Source organism: Lethenteron reissneri, chromosome 46, assembly GCF_015708825.2.
Source record: "Lethenteron reissneri isolate LAM-NWPU_2019-01 chromosome 46, ASM1570882v1, whole genome shotgun sequence".
In the NCBI taxonomy this organism is placed as follows: Eukaryota; Metazoa; Chordata; class Hyperoartia; order Petromyzontiformes; family Petromyzontidae; genus Lethenteron; species Lethenteron reissneri.
In genome coordinates, this window is record NC_083824.1 from 8913760 (window position 1) to 8936999 (window position 23240).

Below are 23240 nucleotides of genomic sequence, written 5' to 3' on the forward strand. Positions count from 1 at the left end.
TTGTAACCAACCCCGTTGGGCTGCGGGGCACGCAACGTGCAGTCAGGAGGAATAGCGAACGAGTTCCATTTGAAAATTTGCCGTAGTTTTTCCTACCCAAGGTGTTTCAGGAGACACCAAGGTGTACCCAAATAAAAAACACACAAACAGGTCACGTGCGCAGCCACAAAGTTGCACCCAGCGATACAGCCACGCTCCTCCCGAGAGCGGAGCAGCATCTGTAGGTCACATTTACACGCGTCCAATTGTGCTGCATGAGAAGCAAATTTCATTGATTCCTAAGCCGGGTTGCTTGAAAACTTGAGCGAACATCTCCCTTATTCTCCTATCTAAATAGATGTCCTTTCAGGGGAAATCTTCAAGTTCGTTTTACAACCCAAATGAGACCACTGCTGCTGTCACCGCAAATTCCAAGTGCTATGTTCACCACTTATTACCACCATCATCATCAGCCATATCCAATGTAGAATGAAGGCATCCTCCCAAGCCGTCACCCTCTCTCATGATCCTGCAATGCAACAACTCCATGCAGCACAAGGCGATTTCATCGCTACACCTCGGCGGCGTACGGCTGCATGGGCGTACAGTCAAGACTTTTTTGTAACATATAAAATGCATTCTCAAATGTAATCTTGAAGCCAAATCGTGACAATTCAGGGAGTTGGGGTGGGGGGAGTTAAGGTCTAACGAGAGCGGTATCCTAAGAATCGTTCAACTACCAAATCTAGTCAGAGCGGCTGTGGCAGTCCACAGTGGAGTGACTCATGCAGCCAGCTATGGCTGCAGGGTTTTGGTGGTACGTGTTGTTTATGTCGTTTATTGTGAAAATTCCGTCACAGTTCCTATGATCACTGTTTTATTGATTTCATGGCTTTATTTTTGGTGATTTCGAAAAGTGTATTGGTTTAGCCATGTTTGTTTGTTGTAGTACAGAGTTAGCCTTAATCTAAGTTGTCTTGTGGTTGTTGTTTGACTTGCATCCCACTGGGATTTTTGCACACAGCGTTGGTGTACGGTGTTTTTTTCTGCAATATTTTGCTGTCTTTTCTTGGATTTTCTATTTGCACTCAGTCACATATTCACTTTAAGATGTTTTTGTTCATGTTTTTGTTTGTTGCGGTTGCTCCCGATTCAAGAGCCGAATGGCTCACAGGGCTATACCTAATAAATGAACTTGAACATCGCTGGGTACACTTTGTAATGCACATTAACAGGGTTCACTTTGTGATAAGGCGCATGGCTAATTATGCACAAAGAGACCAATTCGTGTGTTGGGGGAGGGAGGGAGGGAGGTAAGTTTCCACCAAAATTTGGCCTGGGTCCCGACCGAACCCACAATGCTATCATGCAAATCTAGGCCTTTTTTCCGAAGAAAAAAATGGTGTTAACAGAATTGGTGGAAACTCTCCGTTTACACCAACGCAGGAACGGCACCGTCGATGCTTATATACTCCGGAGCACCTGTGCATCGCACGTGGTGACGTATTGCGAAGGTACACCAACGTATTGCGACGTTACTCATTCATTCGTGTATTGGTCCGTGCAATCACGTTTCACCGTTTATGTTCATATAGGTAATTACGTACGCATTTAAGTACTGTATGTGCAGTATTAGGTATGTGTTTAATCAATGCAAAAATACTGAAATAAACAAGGCCTTTGCAGCATTAGGTTCATGATCAGCACATCACTAATCCAACATTTGCGTATATAGTTTGCATTATATATTTTTTAATACATTTTCGACCCTTAATCACCAGAACGGTTAGTAGACACGCAAAAAAAATACACATAACATGATCCGTGAAGAACCGTGCTCAGGCACTCTCTCAACAATGGCAGTGGCGGTGCTGGGATGACGAGATGCAAATGCTTACATGGTCATGCCCAAAAGTTGGCCATGCCCAAAAGTTGGCCATGCCCAAAAGTTGGCCATGCCCAAAAGTTGGCCATGCCGTCACCCTCCGTGCCCTCCTGACCAGGCTAACGAGCGAAAGCCAATGCACGACACCAACAGTTCGCTCACCGCGAGACATCGCGGCTCGCGCCCCGATGATCGATTATCCGCTCCTCCGCGGCGGAGCAAGTCGGCGTGGAGCGGAAACGACTCGCGAAACGTTGCGGGTAACGTGCGTCGGAGGAAAAAAAAACTCTCTCATCTTCTTCTTCTCCCTTCACCCCCTCCCCACCCCCTCCACACGCAGCGTTTGTTCACATTTATCTTGAAGTGTCACGATGGGCGACGGGTGTCTTTTAAAAATGTTAATGTACGTATGGTGAACTTCTTCCGCACCCCGTACGTAGCCAGCCGTGCTAAATCGGAGGTGCGGCGAAGGACAATAAACTAAACGTTAAACCTCGCTGAGACGCAACGATTGGCGAGCTTAGTTCCGAGTCGGTTCGTGCGAGCCGTTCCCGGCACAAGGACTGGTGGTGACCGAGGGCCCTTGTGGGCTCCCGCGTCACCCCTCTGAACCTACGCCGCCGGCCGGCACGGCGCACTGAAGAGCGCCCAGGGGCTGGCGTTTCGCTCAGGAGGCTCAGAATTTTGCCGACAAGCCGAGCGCTGACGGTGTCGACGATGGGCTACGTCTGCGACGAATGGGATGGCGCGATTGTACATGCGGTGGAAATAACAAAAAGGTAAAACACGTATTTTTTCACAACATAATAAAAACAATGAACGGATATCACTTTACAAATATAGCATGGTATGAAAAATACAAAAATTGTAACTTGCGATAAAAAATACAAACCCCCCCCTCCCCCAATAATAAACGTGTATCAAAATGTATGTACAAATGGTGGTGGTGGTGGTGGCGGCAGGTATCGTTGCGGCGATCGTTCCCGCAAGGAATGCGACTGCGTAACCTTCTCACAGGAACTTGGGGGACACGGGTCGCGGTGACGGCGGCGGACGATGATGAGTTTGCTCCTTCCCAAGCTCACATTATAAATGCAAAACATCCGAAAGAAAACGTCTAAACCCACCTTCTCACAAAATGAATGTCATCTCGTAAATCTGCACGTAATAATGCATTCGGGCGTCAGGTTTCAGGCACATTGTTATATTAACGTCGTCACCAACGCAACCTGGGGGGGGTGTCTAGATACTGCTTGCCCCACACCCCGATCTCCCACCTCGTTCCCCCCCCTGCCCCAAACCCTCCCCCCACCCCCACCCCGAGCTGGTGTCTTCACGTGCTGCCCTACAGCAGCAGCAAGTCGTGGAATTTCGTTCCTTCCTGGGATTTCAGGATGGTGGTCCCTTGGTGGCAGTGGGGCTGGTTAGGGTCGCTGTTGCTGCTGCAGTGCTTGAAGCCAGGCCTTTGACTGGGGACCTGCAGGGCGAACATGGACTGGGTTCAATGTCGCGTCCACGCGCGCCTCCAAACGTAAAATTGCTCAACAATTCGCAAGTAATGCATCAGCGATGAGGGTGCACGAATCGTAAACAAAAACACGCGCGCTGTCCGCTTCGACGTGGAAGTTCACTGTCTAAGTGGGTAAGTCTGAGCGTTTATCGTCGCGTACTCCTACGAGTCTAGCGCGTCACGAATACGCACGACGTTATTCGAAGAAGAGCGGGCCACGTGTGGCCGGCCGCCATGGTCCAAATTTGCCACATTTGAACGTTTACAAATTTAAAAAAACTATTTTTTATTTTACCAGGTAAGGTCCACTGAGCTATGTAGCTCTTTTTCAGAAGTGACCCGGCCACAAATAATAGCTCAACGAAGTGGCTTATCACGTGGAAATGTATTGCAGCCAAATACTCTAATCGCATGTTTCTAAATGGGAAAGGAAAAAACGGAGGACCCGGTGAAAAAAACCACGCGACCACAGGGAGAACGTGCAAACTCCAAATATACAGGCGTCAAGAGTCGAGATCGAACCCACGGTTTGCTGTATATACCAGGCGAGATAGTTAACATCTCGCAACCTTTGGTATAGAAACACAGAGGACGGTAAAAATGTGACCGTAAAGAAACCGATTGTGGAACGCGGTGGGGGGCGGCATGACGACGAATGGTCGTGTCACGCAATCAGCAGTGCCAGCGCCAAACACGCACCCCACGGGGCGATCGACGTCACATGTGGGCGAGGCTGGCGGGGTCCCCCAGGCCCACGAGCCCCAGGAGAGCCGACTCGACCGACGCGGCCATCGCCTTGTCTTCCTCACGCTGCTTCAGCGACGCCGACTTGGGGTTCAGGTTGCGCTCTAAACGTCGCGGCGACAACGGCGACGACAAAGAGGTCGTTAGCGTGGGGGCCGCCCTAAGGCGCAGCGGGACAAAAGGCATACGACGCGTTTGTCAACGTGGAAGGGTGCGACGATTCGATGGGCCTGGACGGTGCTATGATGGGTGTGTGACCACGCAAGGCAGGTTGTGAATGGCAAGCTACGCTGTGGGCAGCAGAGGGCAAGTGCAGCAAAATCCATTGTTGAACAAAATCCACCGCGCTTTCAGGCTCTTGGCGACTTTGCTCCCTGCCTTCACCAACCGACGTTGACCGGCATGGGGAAGCATGAACAAATAACTCCCACAATCCCAACGGCGTAGATTAACGAAGGGCTGTATTATGAGGAGGATTTTGAAAATAGGGTAAAGGTCAAATTCTCAGTACGGTGGGAATCTGCACCACTGCCCGGATCCAAAACATGGCATGGGAAAGAGATTAATTTATTCCAGGCTAATGGCTCAACAAATTCGGGGATTATTCATTGATCGTGACCACAGATGGCGTTAGGTCATTGGCAGCGTGAGCTGGGAGCACAGGCCTCACCTGGGAGCAAAGGCCCACAATATTACGTGGCCTTTGGGCCTATTTTTAACTGATACAGAGAAGAGTTAATTAACTTCGTGAATTGAGCAGTGTTATAAGAACTTGCGCAAATATATTTTGGGAAGAAAATCCTAAGTGGAGCAGTGCAAAGGATGATGGAGCAAGATACGTTTTTTTGACCTCGAGTGTCGCGGTTAAACCAAGTGCAGATGAGACGGAAGAGTCATTCTGTACAGATGGGAGGAGTAATGACATGCACAGGTACAGTCACCATGCAAGAAGCAATGGAACAGCGATGGAGAAGTGACTGACAGACAGAGCCAGGCGCGTGCGAGCGGCGAAAGCCGGCGCCGGGCGCGCCACCGTACTTACCGCGCACTTGCGATTCGAGGCTGGTGATGACCATGACGGCTTGCTGCAGGATGCCGAGCTTGGTGGGCGCCTTGTCGGAGCGGAGGTACGTCTGGCACAGGCGGCCCAGCTCCTTGAAGGCCTCGTTGATGTCGCGCACGCGGATCCGCTCGCGCGCGTTGTTGGCCAAGCGCCGCTCGCGGTCCTTCACCTCGCGCTCCTCGGGGGGCAGGTCCTCGTCCGTGCTGCACACGGGGACGCGCGCGCAGGGAGGGGTGAGCGAGAGGGCGAGCGAACGGGCGAGCGGGAAGGCGAGCGGGCGGGCAGGTGGGTGAGAAAGCGGGGAGTGAGCGGAAGGGTGAGTGTGCGGGTAGATGAGCGAGCGGGTGAGCAGTAACGTGAGTAGGAGAGTGAGCGAGCGGGTGAGTGAGCGGAAGAGTGGGTGAGTAGGCGGGTGAGCAGGAGTGTGAGCGGGCGCGTGAGTGGGAGGGCAGGTGAACGAGTTGGCGGGTGAGCCAGTGAGCGGGTGAGCGAGCGGGTGGGCAGTTGAGCGAGTGGGCGGGTGAGCAGGAAGGAGGGTGAGCGGGAGGCGGTACCTGGCCCTGCCACGTGAGCCCAGCTTGCTGTGCTCGTCATCCCCGCGCTCGTTCTCGTCGCGCTCTGCCTCGTCCTCCGACTTCACGTCCACGCTGCTGCTGCCCGCGCTCAGTAGCCCTGGGGTGCACGCACGTGACACCGCACCGCCTCGTTACGCAAACGCGTGACGCAGGATCACGACTCACCACACACACCTCACCACAAAGACAAGGATCCCCCCTGTAGCCTTAATACATTGTTGGGGAAAGTATTGCCAGCGGGCAGCACTTAATGTCAGTGAGCGGGCGGCATTAGCTGTGGCCGGGAAGAGCACGCAGGTTCCCGGGTTCATAGCGCAGTACAATAACGTCTACGTCACCTTCCGTGAGAATTATTTTATTATCTTTTATTTTTATTATTTTATTATTTCCCTTCTACGTGACTTTACCCAAAGAAACAAGAAGATATGTCACCTTTCTTGACGTATTCACACCTTACCACAACAACCGACATTCGCCACTACATGCCGGTGACGTCACCGCAGAGCCCGTGCCAGGCTAGGTGCTCTTTGAGACCATGTGAGGCGTGTAAGGCTCGCTGGCAGGCGTCAGCACAGACCCAGGTGTTGTGGGTCAACTAATTGAGATGATTGGCCAGATGCACCAGCCGTGCTCCCACGCTGTGCCACCTTTTGACACACGGGGCAAAGCCTAGAAGCCCCCGTGAGGACGCATCACACCTCTGTAGCTGTCGGTAATGGATGAGAGATCCGGCGCCGACCCCGACATCGACTCCGCCACGGCCTGGTGCGCCCGGTGCAGCCCCACGGCCTCATCACGGCGGCTCCCGGCCTGCGCACGACAACACGAGACAGCGGCCACAAGGAGGGGAGGGGGGGTCAGCGAGTGTTGAATTCTCACCGGATTTGACGCCACTGCCACCTCCGCCGCAATCGTGGCTGTGATGTCGGTGCGAACACACGGTGGCGCTGTGCCACCGCGCATGGCACCGGCGAGGGCTCCGGCGGAGCTAAAAAAAGGGGAGAAAAACCGTGGACCGAGGCCGTTTAATTCGCGCCGATCAACCTGCCACCTCCAACGAGTTTCACGTGGAGGCAGCGTTTTTAATGCGGTAGTCAAGTGTTTTATTTTTGTTACAAACGATGGCAACTTCACAGCGGGGGCTGGGTTGGTGGTTTACCTCCCAGTCCAGGAGAACGAACGTACATCTCAATCAACCGAGGAGCTACAGGAATGGGGCGCTTTGGAAACACCGAACGCCAAGTGTCTGTGCACCGAGTCGGTGTCTTTGACGCGTCTCACAATGCAACGGTGCAGGTTGCCTTGCGCACATGCACACACAAACAAAGATCCCCCGTATAGCCTTAACAGACTGTAGGGGCAAGTGCTGTTAGCGTGCACCTATGAAGGCCGGAACGGTACACGAGGGGGGTGGATGGCCAGCACCACGCCCGACCGCCTTTGTCTCCCCAGTGGCGATATTTACACACCGCACCAGGTACTCATTTAAGGCTGAGTCGACCTAGGGGAGGCCCGGGACCGGTTCAGATAATCGCCAGTGGTGTTGGCCGTGAGCGGGAATCAAACTCGGGTCACCAGGTTCATAGGGCAGCGCGCTTAACCGCTACACTACCGCTCCCTACGCACACATACACACAGGCAGCAACATGCACACGTGCATACACGCATGGAAACGCACACGCTGCGAAACACGCACGCACGCACACGTGCATAGCACGCGCCCATGTACGCAGACGCACGCGTGCACACCAGGCACAATAAATTTCCAATCAGTCGAAGCATCGCCCGCACTCGGCTGGAGAACACGGTGAGATCCTGCGGATGCAATTAGCAAAGTTCGTTAATATGTAATTAAAATGTAATTAGAATGCAGGCCCAACACAATGAATATTATATGTCACTTTTCACGTGTTCTGCTGGTAGCGCAGTTGCGTGCCTCCCTCCCTCCCCAACAGCGCCCGCAAAACACACGATGCGCACCTCGCATGTAATTAAACATGCAAATGAGACGGCTAATTAGTGCGCTCTGCAGCAAACAAAAAACGTCTCCGGCGAATTAACCCCGGCGATGGGAGCCCAACCACCGACCCCCACGTCCCGTTCGCCCCCTCCACGCCCGCCCACCGGAGTCCTGCTCCGTCCATGGGAGAGTAGCGAGGGAGGTGTTGCAAGTTCCAACGGACCGGGCCCCAAAGGGGATTCGTCAGCGAGAAGCAGGGGAGATTGTCCCGGTTAGGAGACGTTGGGGAGCCCTTCACCCAGGCACCATTCGCCCCCAAAGTCGCCGCTCCCCAACTCGCCGCTTCTCCAGCCAGGTCCGACTCAGGTGACGTACACGTTTTTGGTGGAAGAACACAACGTACCTTGCTGATCTCGTCAAGGAGCATCAACCATCACGTGAACTCCGGTCATCCTCGCAGTGGCGGCTTTTGGCTCGTCATCGAACAAAGGCGGTCACCGCAACGCGCGCTTTCAGATGCGCTTCGGCGGCCGTCTGGAAAGCTCTTCCTTCCGATATTAGTATGCCACTGTAGCTATGCACTTTTAAATCTAGATTATAAACTAATTTCTTTAAAACTGCTTTTTGTGTTTAGTTTGTTGTCCTTCCCCCGCACCTCCGATTAGCATGGCTGGCTACATACGGTGCGAAAGAAGTTCAACATTAATATGTACATACAACAGCGGTGTAGTCCACAACCTGTGTCTGTGCGGGGGCAACCGCCAACGTAGAGTTAAAACCCACACGGGCTCTCGAGCGATACCGACGCTAAATCCGACACGATACGAGGGCAAGTGTTGACGTTAAACCCTAATTGATCTGCTGGCAATTACCGGAGACTTTAAGCTGATCCCGGTGTGAACCCAGCCTCCCTGAGGTTAATGGAGCCCAAGCACTAAACCAGCTCGGGACTAAGCCAGCCCTGGTACTGAATCAGGCCTAGCACTAAGACAGCCCTGGTACTAGATCAGGCCTAGCACTAAGCCAGCCCTGGTACTAGATCAGGTCTAGCACTAAGACAGCCCTGGTACTAGATCAGGTCTAGCACTAAGAAAGCCCTGGTACTAGATCAGGCCTAGCACTGAGACAGCCTTGGTACTAGATCAGGCCTAGCACTAAGACAGCCCTGGTACTAGATCAGGTCTAGCACTAAGACAGCCCTGGTACTAGATCAGGTCTAGCACTAAGACAGCCCTGGTACTAGATCAGGTCTAGCACTAAGAAAGCCCTGGTACTAGATCAGGCCTAGCACTGAGACAGCCTTGGTACTAGATCAGGCCTAGCACTAAGACAGCCCTGGTACTAGATCAGGCCTAGCACTGAGACAGCTCTGGTACTAGATCAGGCCTAGCACTAAGCCAGCCCTGGTACTAGATCAGGTCTAGCACTAAGAAAGCCCTGGTACTAGATCAGGCCTAGCACTAAGACAGCCCTGGTACTAGATCAGGCCTAGCACTGAGACAGCCCTGGTACTAGATCAGGCCTAGCACTAAGCCAGCCCTGGTACTAGATCAGGTCTAGCACTAAGAAAGCCCTGGTACTAGATCAGGCCTAGCACTAAGACAGCCCTGGTACTAGATCAGGTCTAGCACTAAGAAAGCCCTGGTACTAGATCAGGCCTAGCACTAAGACAGCCCTGGTACTAGATCAGGCCTAGCACTGAGACAGCCCTGGTACTAGATCAGGCCTAGCACTAAGACAGCCCTGGTACTAGATCAGGCCTAGCACTAAGCCAGGCCTGGTACTAGATCAGGCCTAGCACTAAGAAAGCCCTGGTACTAGATCAGGCCTAGCACTAAGACAGCCCTGGTACTAGATCAGGTCTAGCACTAAGAAAGCCCTGGTACTAGACCAGGCCTAGCACTAAGACAGCCCTGGTACTAGATCAGGTCTAGCACTAAGAAAGCCCTGGTACTAGATCAGGCCTAGCACTAAGACAGCCCTGGTACTAGATCAGGCCTAGCACTGAGACAGCCCTGGTACTAAATCAGGTCTAGCACTAAGAAAGCCCTGGTACTAGATCAGGCCTAGCACTAAGCCAGGCCTGGTACTAGATCAGGCCTAGCACTAAGAAAGCCCTGGCACTAGATCAGGCCTAGCACTAAGACAGCCCTGGTACTAGATCAGGTCTAGCACTAAGAAAGCCCTGGTACTAGATCAGGCCTAGCACTAAGACAGCCCTGGTACTAGATCAGGTCTAGCACTAAGAAAGCCCTGGTACTAGATCAGGCCTAGCACTAAGCCAGGCCTGGTACTAGATCAGGCCTCGCATTAAGCCAGCCCTGGTGCTGAATCAGGCCTAGCACTAAGACAGCCCTGGCATTAAACCAGCCACATGCTAAACCAGTCTTGGTACTAAAACCAACCATGGCAGTAGACCAGCCATATGCTCTACCAGCCCTAGCATTAAATCAGCCCTGGCCCTAATTCAGCCCCGTACTATACTAGCAATGGCACAAGACCAGCCTTATTCTCATCCACTCCCATGCCAAACTAGCCCCACGGTAATCCGGTCCATCTGAGAGACGGAGTCCACAGAAGAAGGCGAGAATGAGTGAACGGGAGAGCCACAAAAGCCATGGTTGAGTGGAGGGCTGCTCACCTTGAGCGTTCCCTGCTAAGATTCTTTATGAGGAATTTTCCAAACGAAGAAGGCGAGAGGTCAATCTGAGAGACGGAGTCCACGGAAGAAGGCGAGAATGAGTGAACGGGAGAGCCACAGAAGCCATGGTTGAGTGTAGGGCTGCTCACCCTGAGCGCTAAGATGCTTTATGAGGAATTTGCCAAACGAGGAAGGCGAGAGGTCAATCTGAGAGCCGGAGTCCACGGAAGAAGGCGAGACAGAGTGAACGGGGGAGCCACAGAAGCGATGGTTGAGTGTAGGGCTGCTCACCCTGAGTGTTCACCGCTAAGATGCTTTATGAGGAATTTGCCAAACGAGGAAGGCGAGAGAGAGAGAGGGAGGGAGCCCCATCGGAGGTCACCTTTGCAGCCCGCGCGGTGTTTACTCATCTAAAGAGATTAATTTACTTTTAACAAAAGGATGCTAAATGTCACTACCCACAACAGCGCAGAGTGCTGGTGGTGGGTGTGTGGGTGGAGGGGGGAAGGGGTTGTCGAAACAAATTTTCCGCTCGTCTTTTCAATCAGAAAAAAACCTCTCTGTGGTTAAATTACGGTAAATAAACGGCGCGCGGGCCGCACGGTTGCCCGTGGTGCAGCGTCACCTGCAGGCCCCTTTCGCGTGCTCCCAACCGCACGCGACGCGAGAGCGGCTCCTTTATTTAACCCTTCCTCACGGAAACCCAACCGCAATACGAATTGCTCCTGCATGGACCTGGCAAGGAGTGCGTGGAAAAGATGCGCCCAATGCACGCTACTAAGGGCCAAACTGCGCCCGGGCAAATCCCACGATTTTGCACATTTTAAAGATGTGGATAATTCGTTGGTAACGTGATGTGCCTCTTTACTTGGGCATTGTACGTCAAGAAGTTGAGACCTCTGTAGTTCTCAGAGAAATAACCTTTTTGTATGAGAGAGAAATACTCACAAATTATGGTGGTGGCAGACATACTCAGACAAACTGATTTTTTTTAATCCATGCTGGGATGATGATGACGGTGCACTCAATCAGATTTTACAGAATTTATCGTCAGATTTTCACGTGACTTTTAAAAATCCGTAATCTAGGCCGCGTACTTTTCCACATGCCGCGTAACAGTAAATTTGATATTTTTAATGTTTTTTTTGGCGCAGTCATTGGCGATTGGGCTGAAACCATCAACTCGCTACACTGGAACACCCGATTAAATCACAGGTGGCTCAGCCCGGATGCCCTCATTCAGTTCCATAATTTTGGAGGGTGCATTACGCCTGGCTTGTTTTACGTTAAATCTTGTTCCTCCCTCCTTGTGAAATTCTCACTCTATTCTGGGTTCATTAATGATGATAAAATTGCGTACAAACAAAAGTCGCAGGTGGCTGAAACCCAGCCGTCAGCAGTGCCACTTCTAGTTCTCTGTCGTCCCCTGCACCGACCAGGTAACCTCAATGCAACGTTTGGTGCTGCATCTCTCTTCAAAACCTCCCTTATGCAACATGGCATCGACTCAACGTTGAACACAACACCGGCGCAGAGGAAGGAAAGAGAACATCACCGCACACGCTCCCATCCCAGTGGGGGCAGAATGACTCGGAGAGAAGTGATCACACGCAAGGCCAAGCTGCACTCCATTAAGGAATATCGCACAAATAACAAATGATTTTGGTGAGCAGGCAAAGCTGTCCAATAACTGCTAAATCTGCCGTTTTCATAATTTCCATTTTGCCGCAACGCAGCGTTCCAAGCAAAACACAGGGAATGAGCCTGCCAGAGACTCGTGCAGAACGCCTTCCCAGCTGCACCACCAATTCCTTACCGCACATAAATCACTGCCGAACTGCGAGCCCTGCTGCACCGATGTGCCTGCTGCACGCAGATAACCACTGCACCCCGTTTTCTGCTGTGCACGCATCCCAAATGCATACGATTCACTGCTGCATTCAGATACCTTCGGGCACGTGATTCCCCGCTGCACTATGAGCGACACTGCACTATTACCTCCGCTGCACATTCATCTCTGCTACACACCAGATGGCCGTTCCACATCGACTACTTACTTCACAAAAAAGTCTGCTGCACATAAATCGCTGTCGCACAGGGAGGCATGCTGCACAAATTACTGTTGCACACAGAAACCTGCATCCCTATCTCTCACGTGCACAAAATCACTGACACACGAGGATAACTCCTGTACTATTATGAATGCTGCACTTGGATGCTGGCTGCACGTGGGTCCCTGCTGCAAACGCATCCTTAGGGGCCATCCATTTAGTACGTACGCATGGAGGGGAGTGGGGGGGGTTAACCCAAATGCGTACGCTTGCGTATGGGGGGGTCTACTGACAATGTACGCATAGGAAACGGGGGATGAAGCCTCGATAATAATTTGACTACATTGGCCTTCAAATTAGTTAGTCCGGCGGTGGACTATCTGTTTGCTTAAACAGACGAATATTATGAATCCTTGATCGCTTCTGCGTGGATTAAATATCGGCCGTTCTATAGGATTCGGGGGGGGGGGGGTGGTGTAAAAAGTACGCCATACAGGGAGGGGGCGGGTCAAGTTTTGACAGATTTTTGCGTACCTACTAAATGGATGGCCCCTTACTGCACAAGTACCTTCCGCAGATTCCTGATGCACTATCATGCTTACTACTGCACACAGATGCCTGCTGCAAAATCTGCAACCTCTGCACCCGTCGCAGGCGGCTACAATCAGCTATGCTCACGAGAAATGCGCATGCACACACACAAACATATAATTGGCACTGCACACACATAGACCAACATGAGCCTAACCGCATATAAATACTCATAAACACACAGACACACATGGCATGCGCGCTGCACACAGCCAGACACGCACCAAAACAAAACAAGAGAGAGCCAGATGAATACACACGCATGCACACACAGACAAAGATCCCACCCCCCTCCACGTATAGCCTTCACAGACTAGGAGGAGCAAGTGCTTTTAGCGAGCACCTATGAATGCCGGCACGGCACACCAGGGGGTGGGTGGCCAGCAATCACGCCCAGTCACCTTTGTATCCTCAGTGGCGATGTTTACACACCGCACCAGGTACTCATTTGAGGTTGAGTCGACCTAGGGGAGGCCCAGGACCGGTTCAGATCATCATCACTGGTGTTGACCAGTGATGATGATCATAGCACGCTGCGCTAACCCACTACACAAACGCTCCTTCACATGCATGCAAACGCGCACTCACACACGCACGCACTCACACATGCACACACGTGTGTGCACGCACACGCACCACCCGACACACCATAACATGTGTGCTCGCACCGACGAACGTACACCCCCCCCCATCCTCCCCACACATCCCCAGCCCTGCCTGCAAGGGGCCATGGCAGCTGGAATGGCCATCGCTGCACTGCACAGCAGAGGAGCGCTCGGGTTTCAGCAGCAGCAGAATTCCAGAGGCAGGTGCAGCCCCCAGCCCCCAGCCCCCTGCCGCAGCAGCAGCAGCCACGCAGCCACCACCCAGCCACACGTCCCTCCCGAGCAACTCAGACTGCACCGCCAAAGTCACGAGTGTAATGGCAAACATTCCGGCGCTGATATTTTCTAGCCACATTCGAGTCACAATTAGTTCGGGGTCTTTGTTTCGTTTTTTTGTCAAATTCAAATCGCAGAACGATGGGGGGTGCGGCAGACGCCAGGTGAGCTGGGCCGGCAGCTGAAGGGCCCACGTGAGGGATGAAATCACGAGGACGTTAACACCAGCACACTACCACCAGCAGCACGCTACCAGCAGCACCACGCTACCAGCAGCACCACGCTACCAGCAGCACCACGCTATCAGCAGCACCACGCTACCAGCAGCACCACGCTACCAGCAGCACCACGCTACCAGCAGCACCACGCTACCACCAGCACCACGCTGCCAGCAGCACCACGCTGCCAGCAGCACCACGCTACCACCAGCACCACGCTACCACCACCAGCAGCACCACGCTACCACCAGCAGCACCACGCTACCACCAGCACCACGCTACCACCACCAGCAGCACCACGCTACCACCAGCAGCACCACGCTACCAACAGCACCACGCTACCACCAGTAGCACCACGCTACCACCAGTAGCACGCTACCAGCAGCACGCTACCACCGGGACATGCACCACCTCTACACGGTGGCAGCAGTACGTCTTCGCAAAGGCAAGGGGCGTAGTAGGTGGTAACGTGCTGGTAGTAGGTGTCATCCAGTCTACGCCGCGCTGAGGCGTGGAAAGGTTTTGCACGCAGATGATAAACAAAGAGGGGGGGGAGGTTAAAGCCCAGGTGAAGGAATGAAATGGGGGCAGTGCGTGACAACGTGGCCTGGGAAGGGGGTGGGTGGGCGGAGAGGGGGATTGTGGTGGGGAGGGGGTAAGAGAAGGGGGTGGGAGGAGGGTGGGAGGGGGGTGGGAGGGGGGTGGGAGGGGGGGGGAAGAGAGGGGGTGGGAGGGGGGAAGAAATGGGGGTGGGAGGGGAGGGGGAAAGGGAGGGGGTGGGAGGGGAGGGGGAAAGAGAGGGTGGGAGGGGGGAAGAGAGGGGGGTGGGAAGAGGAGGGGGTGGGAGGAGGAGGGTGGGAGGAGGAGGGGGGTGGGGGGAGGAGGAGGAGGGGTGGGAGGAGAAGGGGGGTGGAAGGGGGATGGGAGGAGAAGGGAGGTGGGGGGGGAGGAGGAGGGGGGTGGGGGGAGGAGGAGGAGGGGGGGTGGGGGGAGGAGGAGGGGGGGGGGCTCTTCCCAGGCGCTGAGGGTGGAGTGGGGGGTGGACGCGAGTTTGGGCCGTGGTGGGCCCTCAAGGCTTTTGCTGTTGGGCTGCAGCCCCAACCCGTGGCTGTGGCGCATATCAAGTTCCCCTCTCGCTGCCAGCGCCGACGCTCAGGCCCTGATTGGGCCCAGCTGCGGGCGTGAGTTGTGTGGGAACGAAGTTGAGGGGAGGGGGCCGGCGGTCCGCTCGGAGGCCCCCACCTCCGCCGAGTCGCCGGCCCCGTCTGGATTTTGGGTTGAAAAAAAACCGCGTTAATGAAACGTGTTTTGTTTAGCCAGCGACAAGCGGGCGATTTGAACTCGGCTTGATTTAACGCGATTCAGAGTTTGCTTTTTCCGACGCGGTTTAAGGTTTCATTTGGCGTGTTATGCGGTTGCTAAAGTTGCGTTGATTTAAGGTACTTAAACACTTTTATTCTTCACCCTTTTAAATCTTGTTAAAGTTTCATCGTGATGCGCAGTGTTTGGAAGCTGAATTTGGCACCATGACAGTTTTATAATTTTAGTCTGTGGATATATATTTCATGACTGCAGACAGTCTTAAAAAGTGACATTAAAGATTAATAAAACAAAGTTGAAGCCATCTTCTTAATGTCTCTTAACAGATTCCTTTCCCAGTCTCCAACAGCAGCGAATGAGAGGATACAGAGCCCTGGTACAAAACCACCATAGGGATCACGGGGACTACGGGATAAAAGGGTAACGTGATGATAACTAGGCGCGGAACCATTCACTCCTCTGGCAATTCGAGTGTCATGTATCAAGGTGTCGATTGTATTCAAGATTTTTTTTGTAAACATCCATATTTATGGAATACGGTGAAAGTAGCAGCCTCTAGTGGCTGCAGGCAGATCGTGTGAACCAATGACATACAACAAATATGAATCGGAAAAATATAAAAATGTACACCTCAAAATTTGGTTAACGCCCTGAGTCTAAGAATCGAGGTAACTCAACGGATTCATCATTCCACCACAAGTGGTAAATTACTCGTATGATTAGAGGAGCTGTAGAGAACTTTGTATATAAACCGGTGACGATCGCTCACCATGCCGGCGTGCTTGCCAGATGACATCCCGGCGGAGGCCCCGCCACCCCGGTACGCAGGCCCCAGGCCGCCGGGCCCACCGGACCCAGCCGCCCCTGCGGGCCCGGACAAGGGCGGCCCTCCCAGCATGCCATGCAGCTCGGCGGACGGTGGGAGGCCCACAGCGTGGTGCCGCAGAACGTGGATGGCGTCGTCCAGCCGGTCCAGGCGCTCTTCCATGGGGCCCTGTGGCACGTGGGGGGGGGGCGGGTTGGCACGGGGGGGGGGGGGGGAGAGGTGGAATACACCATGGGTTTCTTCCATTAAGGCAGGGGTGTCCAAACTTTTTGCAAAGAGGGCCACATTTGATACAGTGATGATGCCCGGGGGCCAATCGTTCCTTTTGACATTGTTTTAACCACAAAAGTTGCGTGGAAATACACACTGTTATAAAACAATGTCATTGTCACAATTACCTTTATTTTTCAAATGACAATGTAACCAAATATAAGCCACTCAGGCAGACGGGATCAACTCTAAAAACGCAATTCTGCCTTTCACTCAGTCAGGTAACATTGAACAAACTATATAGAATACCTTAAATTTCCATGAATTTTATGATGTATTTATTCTGACAGAGCTGGCGAGCCATAAATAACACGTTAAAAGACCGAAGCTGCGGGCCATATGAAATCTGCCCGCGGGCCAATCACGGCCCGAGGGCCGGACTTTGGACATGCCTGCATTAAGGCATGGGAGCTGTCAGTGAGTTCAAGTGCCGGAATGTGTGGCAGGATCTGCTGCATGTGATTGTGAGCATGTGATTGCCTCCCCAATGAGTGTCAATATTTGTTAAAATGTGATTGGCTTGCCCAGTGAGTACCAGTATCTGGCATCGAGTTCATTATGGCTTCTGGTCTATGATAATAGAATGTGATTTCATCTCAAGTCAATGCAATTCAAGTGCCTGGAATGTGTGGCAGGATCTGCTGCGTGTGATTGTGAGCATGTGATTGCCTCCCCAATGAGTATCAATATTTGCTTAAGATGTGATTTGCTTGCCCAGTGAGTACCAGTATCTGGCATCGAGTTCATTATGGCTTCTGGTCTATGATAATAGAATGTGATTTCTTCTCAAGTCAATGCAATTCATCTGGTGTGTGAAAATGGAACGTAATTAGTTCCCTACCGAGTCCCAGTACCTGGTGTGCGATAATAGGACGTTACTCCCAAAACCTGGTTGTATGTTCATGCTAGAATGCGGTAGGTCCCCCTGCTGTCAATCTTACTTCCCCCAATCAGCCCTAGTACTCACTGTATGCTGGTAGGTGACAAGCCACGACCTATGAGCCCGTCAAAAAGTAACTTAGGACGTGTGAATCCCAATTTGTACTCGCACTCCTTACAGATGGGAGTCAAGAATCCATTGCTCTACTGCCGTCTACTGGCCACCTGACGTGGAAGGGCAACGCAGTGGAACAGCAATGGAATGCTTTACGATGGTGGAAGATCTTCTGGGACACTGTGAGCGCTGAGTGAGGGGGGGAGCGGCGAGGCCCGTTACTTGGGCTAGCTGGACCGCATGGCCCCATCTCGTTTGCAACCTTTCTTATAAGGGCCCCGTGTGGATGATTGCGAGATCCCCGCACCTCACAGATGTCCTTGAGGAAGCAGGCCGCATCCTGTAGCGCCTGGTGGATCTGTCCGTCCGTGCTGGCCTTCTGCTGGCGAGGCTGGCAACGCGAGGACACGGGGACGCACGCACGCAGGGAGAAAAGTCAAAGACACAAGCATGCAAAAATCGTAAACAGACACACACAGACACATCCAGAGCCAAATCCACACAGGTAGACACGCAACAAAGATCCCCGTATAGCCTTTAATGGACTGTAGGAGCAAGTGCTGTTAACGAGCACCTATGAAGGCCGGCACGGCACACGTGGGGGTGGGTGAAAAGCACCACACCGGGCTGCCTAGTGGCGATGATTACACACCGTACCAAGTATTCATTTTAGGCTGAATCCACCTAGGGGAGGGCCAGGACCCACTTTGCACACACCCGTGCTAGTCACACTCCCATGGGCAGACAGACAAAATCGAACACACTCAGACTCAAGGCAAGACACATTCAGGTACACTGAGACATAATGACACATCTATAACAGTCCAACCACAGGTACATTTACGTAATAAAAGCCCTCCAACTATCAGCTCAACCCCCCACTTAAGCACCCCACAGGTCACCTCCCCTTAAAACAAGCAGGAGTTGTGGCCTCCCCCAGTCGCACTGCGGTGACTGCGGGGAGGCGGGGGGAAGTGTGTCAGGGGAAGTCGCGGGGGGCGGTGGGGGGGGGGGGCTCCGTGCCCACCGCACACCGTCTTGGTGGTCACCGGGCTCTCACCAGCGAGCAGACGGTGCCCTTGTACGCGGGGGAAGTTGAACTCTGCCCCACCGACCGACACCAGGGGGACGTGCCTGCGCTGCGCCCTACACACACCGCACCACGCAACACAAAGACAAAGATCCCCCGCGTATAGCCTTTAACAGATTGTTGGAGCAAGTGCTGTTAGCGAGCAACGATGAAGGCCGGCTCGGCGCACGAGGGGGTGAATGGCCAACACCACGCCCTGCCGCCTTAGGTCTCCCGAGTGCCAAAGTTTACACACAGCACCATGCACTCATTTGAGGAGGCCGAGTTGGCCTAAGAGAGGCCCAGGACCATTTCAGATAATCGTCACTAGCGTTGGCCATGAGCGATAAGTTTACCGCTACACTGCCGCTCCCCATCCTGCACACACACGTGCACGCAAGCGGGCACAGCAGCGAGACCTTGTTACTTCCCTGCCGTGGCTGTCCTCAACCCCACCCGCAACCACGGCGATCAAGAGGAGGCATCCCACAAGGCCGTGCGGTGTGGAGGAGACAAGCCACTAGGGCTGGGAAATGGGAGGCTGAGGCCACCTGCTCACAACCCGGAAAGAAGTGTGTGTGACTGGAGAAGTGATGCCCCGGATAGTGCCTGTATAGGTGTGAAAGGGAGAGAGGCTCAAAAGTTAGTCGATTGAGATAAAGTGTCAATTATTTTTTCACTTTTTTTTTTTACAAAATATTTTTTAACTGGAAATCCCATGACATTAACATTACATTTGCAAGGGTGTCCAGGGTTAGGGCCATTCTGTATAACACAATTTGTATTCCACCATTGAAACCTCCTTTGCCATCTGGTCCAACACCATGTGAGACTAGGCTCTAAGAAAAGCTGTCTCTCGGGTGTGGACCAATCAATTTCAAGGACAGTGCATACATTATCAGAGTTGTGTTTTTTGTTTGCATTCCGACCACAGGTATTGTGGTCAATGCAAACATGACTCCTTGTAAAAAAAAAAGGCGTCAGTTTGGTTGCCAGATAAAAGGGTAAAAAAACAATCATCATAAACGATTTGTATTTATAAAGCATCCGAACGTGACGTATCTTATTAAGCTTTACGCAACATGTGTGCGTCTGGAAAGACTGAAAAAGAGAGGGTTTGTTATTTTGTATTTTTAGAGCAGGGAATGGTGGGTCGAATTCTTCAGGCCAGAGAGTTAATAAAGAGACGGCATCACGGTAGAAGTGCGCATGGATACATTTCATAGAGAGGGAGACAGTCGGTTCGCATGCAGAAGGGAAAAGTCTTGAGTGTGGATTTGAACGCACAAATAATATCTCAGTGACTGAGACTTCTAGAGAACGATAATTCCAGGCTAGTGGCTGCTGCAGCAGCACTACAATGAGTGGACCTCCAATCAATCAAGTGAAGGTGGATTAACGGTTTTGGCAACAGGCCTCCGTTACTGAAACAGAAGCAAGGTGAAGAGGAATAAGAGCGCGGTGAGAGGGGAGAGGGAGGAGAGCACGAGGGGGGGAGGAGCAGTGAGATGAGAGAGTTAGAAGAGTGCATTGATGGGAATTAGCGAGAAGGGGGAGAAAGAGGAGTGCGTGGAGGGGAGTAGAAGTGAGATAACAGGGGAGAGGCAGGAGAGTGTGTGGTGGGGAGTACAGTGAGATGAAAGAGGGGAGGCGGGGGAAAAATCCACGGGCGATGTTGTCGACGGTGCGTATGACCTTGTAGCCCGTCGCGAGATTGAATCAGGAACCAGTCAAGAGATCACAGAACTAGGGTCCTTACAGGTAACAGACACACAGGATCACTGACATGGGCGCCGTTTCAAAGTGGCACGGCGTCCGTGTTTTCTTATGGGATGCGGCAGATGCCGGCAGCTACCGAGGCCACCAGAATTAGCAGCAGGGGACCACAAGCCTCCGGGCGAGCGCCGATAGCGGCTTATCAGCGCCGGCGGCTCCTTGTCACTTCCTCGAGCAGCCACAGATGAGTTTCCATCGGGAATTAGCGCTGTCTAATCGTTGCGGCGAGCGTGCGCATACGCACTGCCGCCCACGCTCACGAGTTACCGCTGCCGCCACTGCTGCCATTTCAATTTAGCCGTTAGGGCCGCCCCCTCCCCTCCTCCTCCGAGTTGAATTCCCGCAGGGGAAACTCGTCGCTGTTCCCTCGAGGCCTATCGCGCGGCGTGGTGACGGCGTCACCGAGACCCCCCCCCCCGGCTGGCTGTCAGTGGTAAAGGGGGGGGGGGGCGGCTTGGTCTGGCTCACCTGTGGCGGGTGGGGAGGCGCTGGACGGCGTGGCGGGGTTGGAAGGAAATCCGCTGCTGGTGTGGTCTGGCGAATAAATCTGAAAAACAGCACGTCCAGCAGGCGAACGCGGGGTGACACCCCGACGATCGAATCGTCAAGATCTCATGAAGTCTGAAGATCACAATGCGTGTGTAAGAATCCATAGATGCGGATATGTTGCATGTGCCTGGCTTCTTGTGACCCCTGCGGCCACAAGAGTCTGATACATTCACCAGAACGTGAATCACGATTCTATGAATCGAGGGGTGTCACGGAAAAACGTGGTACCTTGTACGGATATTTTTTGATAACCCCAACATTGAAACACTGGAAAATCTACATTTGAACAGTGGTGGGCCATGTACTTTACGCCTAGGCCTTCAGTGCTATCCTCCCGCAATTAAACGGCCTTCAAATAACCTCACCATGACACTAGAGCTATAGGCTATTGTCATTCGACGTAACCACCCCATATTCAGTGACAGTAACCTTTATAGAGTGGAATAAAGTTATTTGACACGAGGCTCAACACCTATGAGAGTTACATACACTAATTGCAGAGACATGAATACATGGTGACTGAAACCATCAATGATGTACCACTATTACGCAGTATGACAGCATGCTGCATCACAAATAGACATCGCATAGCCCAAATCAATGTCATTAACAAAGAAAGAAGAACAAACTCACAACAACCAGTCACATTTACTCATACGACCACCAAAGCAAGCAAAACTGCCGTAAAACACAAATAACACAATCAAGATTCAACAGGCTTCCCCACAAAAAAATCGAAAGCACTACATCTGAAAATCTAAACGTCACAAAAGAGAGTTTAAATGCATCTTAGATGATGCTACGTTACGTGCTAGCTAGTTTTACTTCAGTTAGCTAACTGGCCCTCTGATCACACCACACGAGAAATGCTGACGTAGGCGGCTAGGCCAGCTAGAAGGCTCCGGCGTGTCAGAGGATACGCTCAACACGGCAAACTCGACATCTGATTGGTTAAAGAAGATGACAATCAACAACGTCATCTCCATTTGCTTCAACAGCAGAGGGGATCCACTCGACATTCTGAAGGCCTCAGGGTAGATTTTTCACCCGGAGAGGCGGAGACAGCACAGGTGGAAAATCTGATTGGATAAAAGCTCTAATTTATGAGCTGCACTGGAAGCAACGCAACTGAGGGAGAGAGAGAGTAGCAATGAAATGACGTTAATAAGACTGATGGGAACGAACTTTGTAAGCATTAATAAAATCTATATTAAATTAAAAAAATATAATTTTCTGATTCTGAAATTTCTGGGCCAGCAGAGAAGGCCTTGCTGGCCTTGACGGCCCACTTCTGCATTTGAAGTCTTTATTTTCTCATCTCCCCCTACAATTAGCTGCACAATCAATGGAAACAACTCACTTTCTCCAACCACTGAATCCACCTACTCTCAACAAAAACCTTACTACTCTCTTTGACAATTCACTTTCACGGGTTATCAAGTATATATTTTTTTCAGGGCATCCCACAAGTGATATACCCACACCGCACTGGTAATCACCACATCGTCCCCAGAGTCCCGGCTGTGTCACATGTGGAGGATTCTGGGCCGAGGCTGCTGCCCCACCACGCCAATGCTCAACTCCAGACGGATGAACAAGGCGAGTCTCGAGTTCTTTGAGTCTCGAGTTCTTTGAGGCCGCTCATGACACCCCCAACCCCCACCGCTCTTACTCTTAGTTTTTTCGGTAAAGTCACGTAGGTAAAAAATGAAATTAAAATTAATAAAAATAAAATAATAAAACTCACGACGTTTCGGAGGCAACACAAGTCTCCGTCATCAGGTGGGACCGTCACAGCCAGATTTGCTGTATCAAGTGAGGCAGGGATTATTTTATTATTTTATTTTTATGAATTTTAATTAATTTTTTACCTACGTGACTTTACCGAAAAAATCCTTGCAGTCACGAAAGCTTCAAATCTAGAATTAAAACCCCACCTCTCTCTCTACCTGTACTGCGGCGTGGCACCTGCACCCAGCCACAACCGCGTGCATTCTCTCGACGGGAGCGAACGGGGGGGCCGCGCCGCTCTCACATTAACCCAGCCGGGCTCGAGAGCGCCGCAAGTCATTCTGCCCGCAACAAACCGCACGCCACTGAGCCCCCCCCCCCCCCCGTATCGTAAAATAAAATTAAAAGCCGCAGCATGTGGAACAAATACACTTTTGTTCCACGAGCGTACCTTCATCTGTTTTAAACTCGGTACTTTGTCCCAACGTTTACAGGAAATAAAATGTAATAAATAAACTCGCTCGCATGCTCGCCCGCTCGGCCCCTTTCGCATCCCCCCCGGGAAGGGCAATAAACTCTGGCGTGCGGCTCCACGCTCGCCCCAATT

At 52.2% G+C, this 23240-nt stretch overlaps 1 protein-coding gene across 2 annotated transcripts in view; it reads right to left on the reverse strand.

Annotated features, from left to right (window-relative positions):
- Window positions 1–3189: 3189 nt before the first annotated feature.
- LOC133354056 (transcription factor 12-like) overlaps window positions 3190–23240 on the reverse strand; it is a 97395-nt gene continuing 77344 nt past the window's right edge. For both annotated transcript variants that reach the window (XM_061570604.1, XM_061570603.1), the window contains exons 13-21: window positions 20822–20900; window positions 18569–18654; window positions 17816–17899; window positions 16188–16412; window positions 6455–6566; window positions 5736–5853; window positions 5161–5384; window positions 4074–4222; window positions 3190–3341 (exon numbers count right to left, since the gene is read on the reverse strand). In XM_061570604.1, the coding sequence (XP_061426588.1) occupies window positions 4092–4222; window positions 5161–5384; window positions 5736–5853; window positions 6455–6566; window positions 16188–16412; window positions 17816–17899; window positions 18569–18654; window positions 20822–20900 (1059 nt within the window). In that variant the 3' untranslated portion in view covers window positions 3190–3341; window positions 4074–4091. The remainder of the gene's footprint in view (window positions 3342–4073; window positions 4223–5160; window positions 5385–5735; window positions 5854–6454; window positions 6567–16187; window positions 16413–17815; window positions 17900–18568; window positions 18655–20821; window positions 20901–23240) is intronic.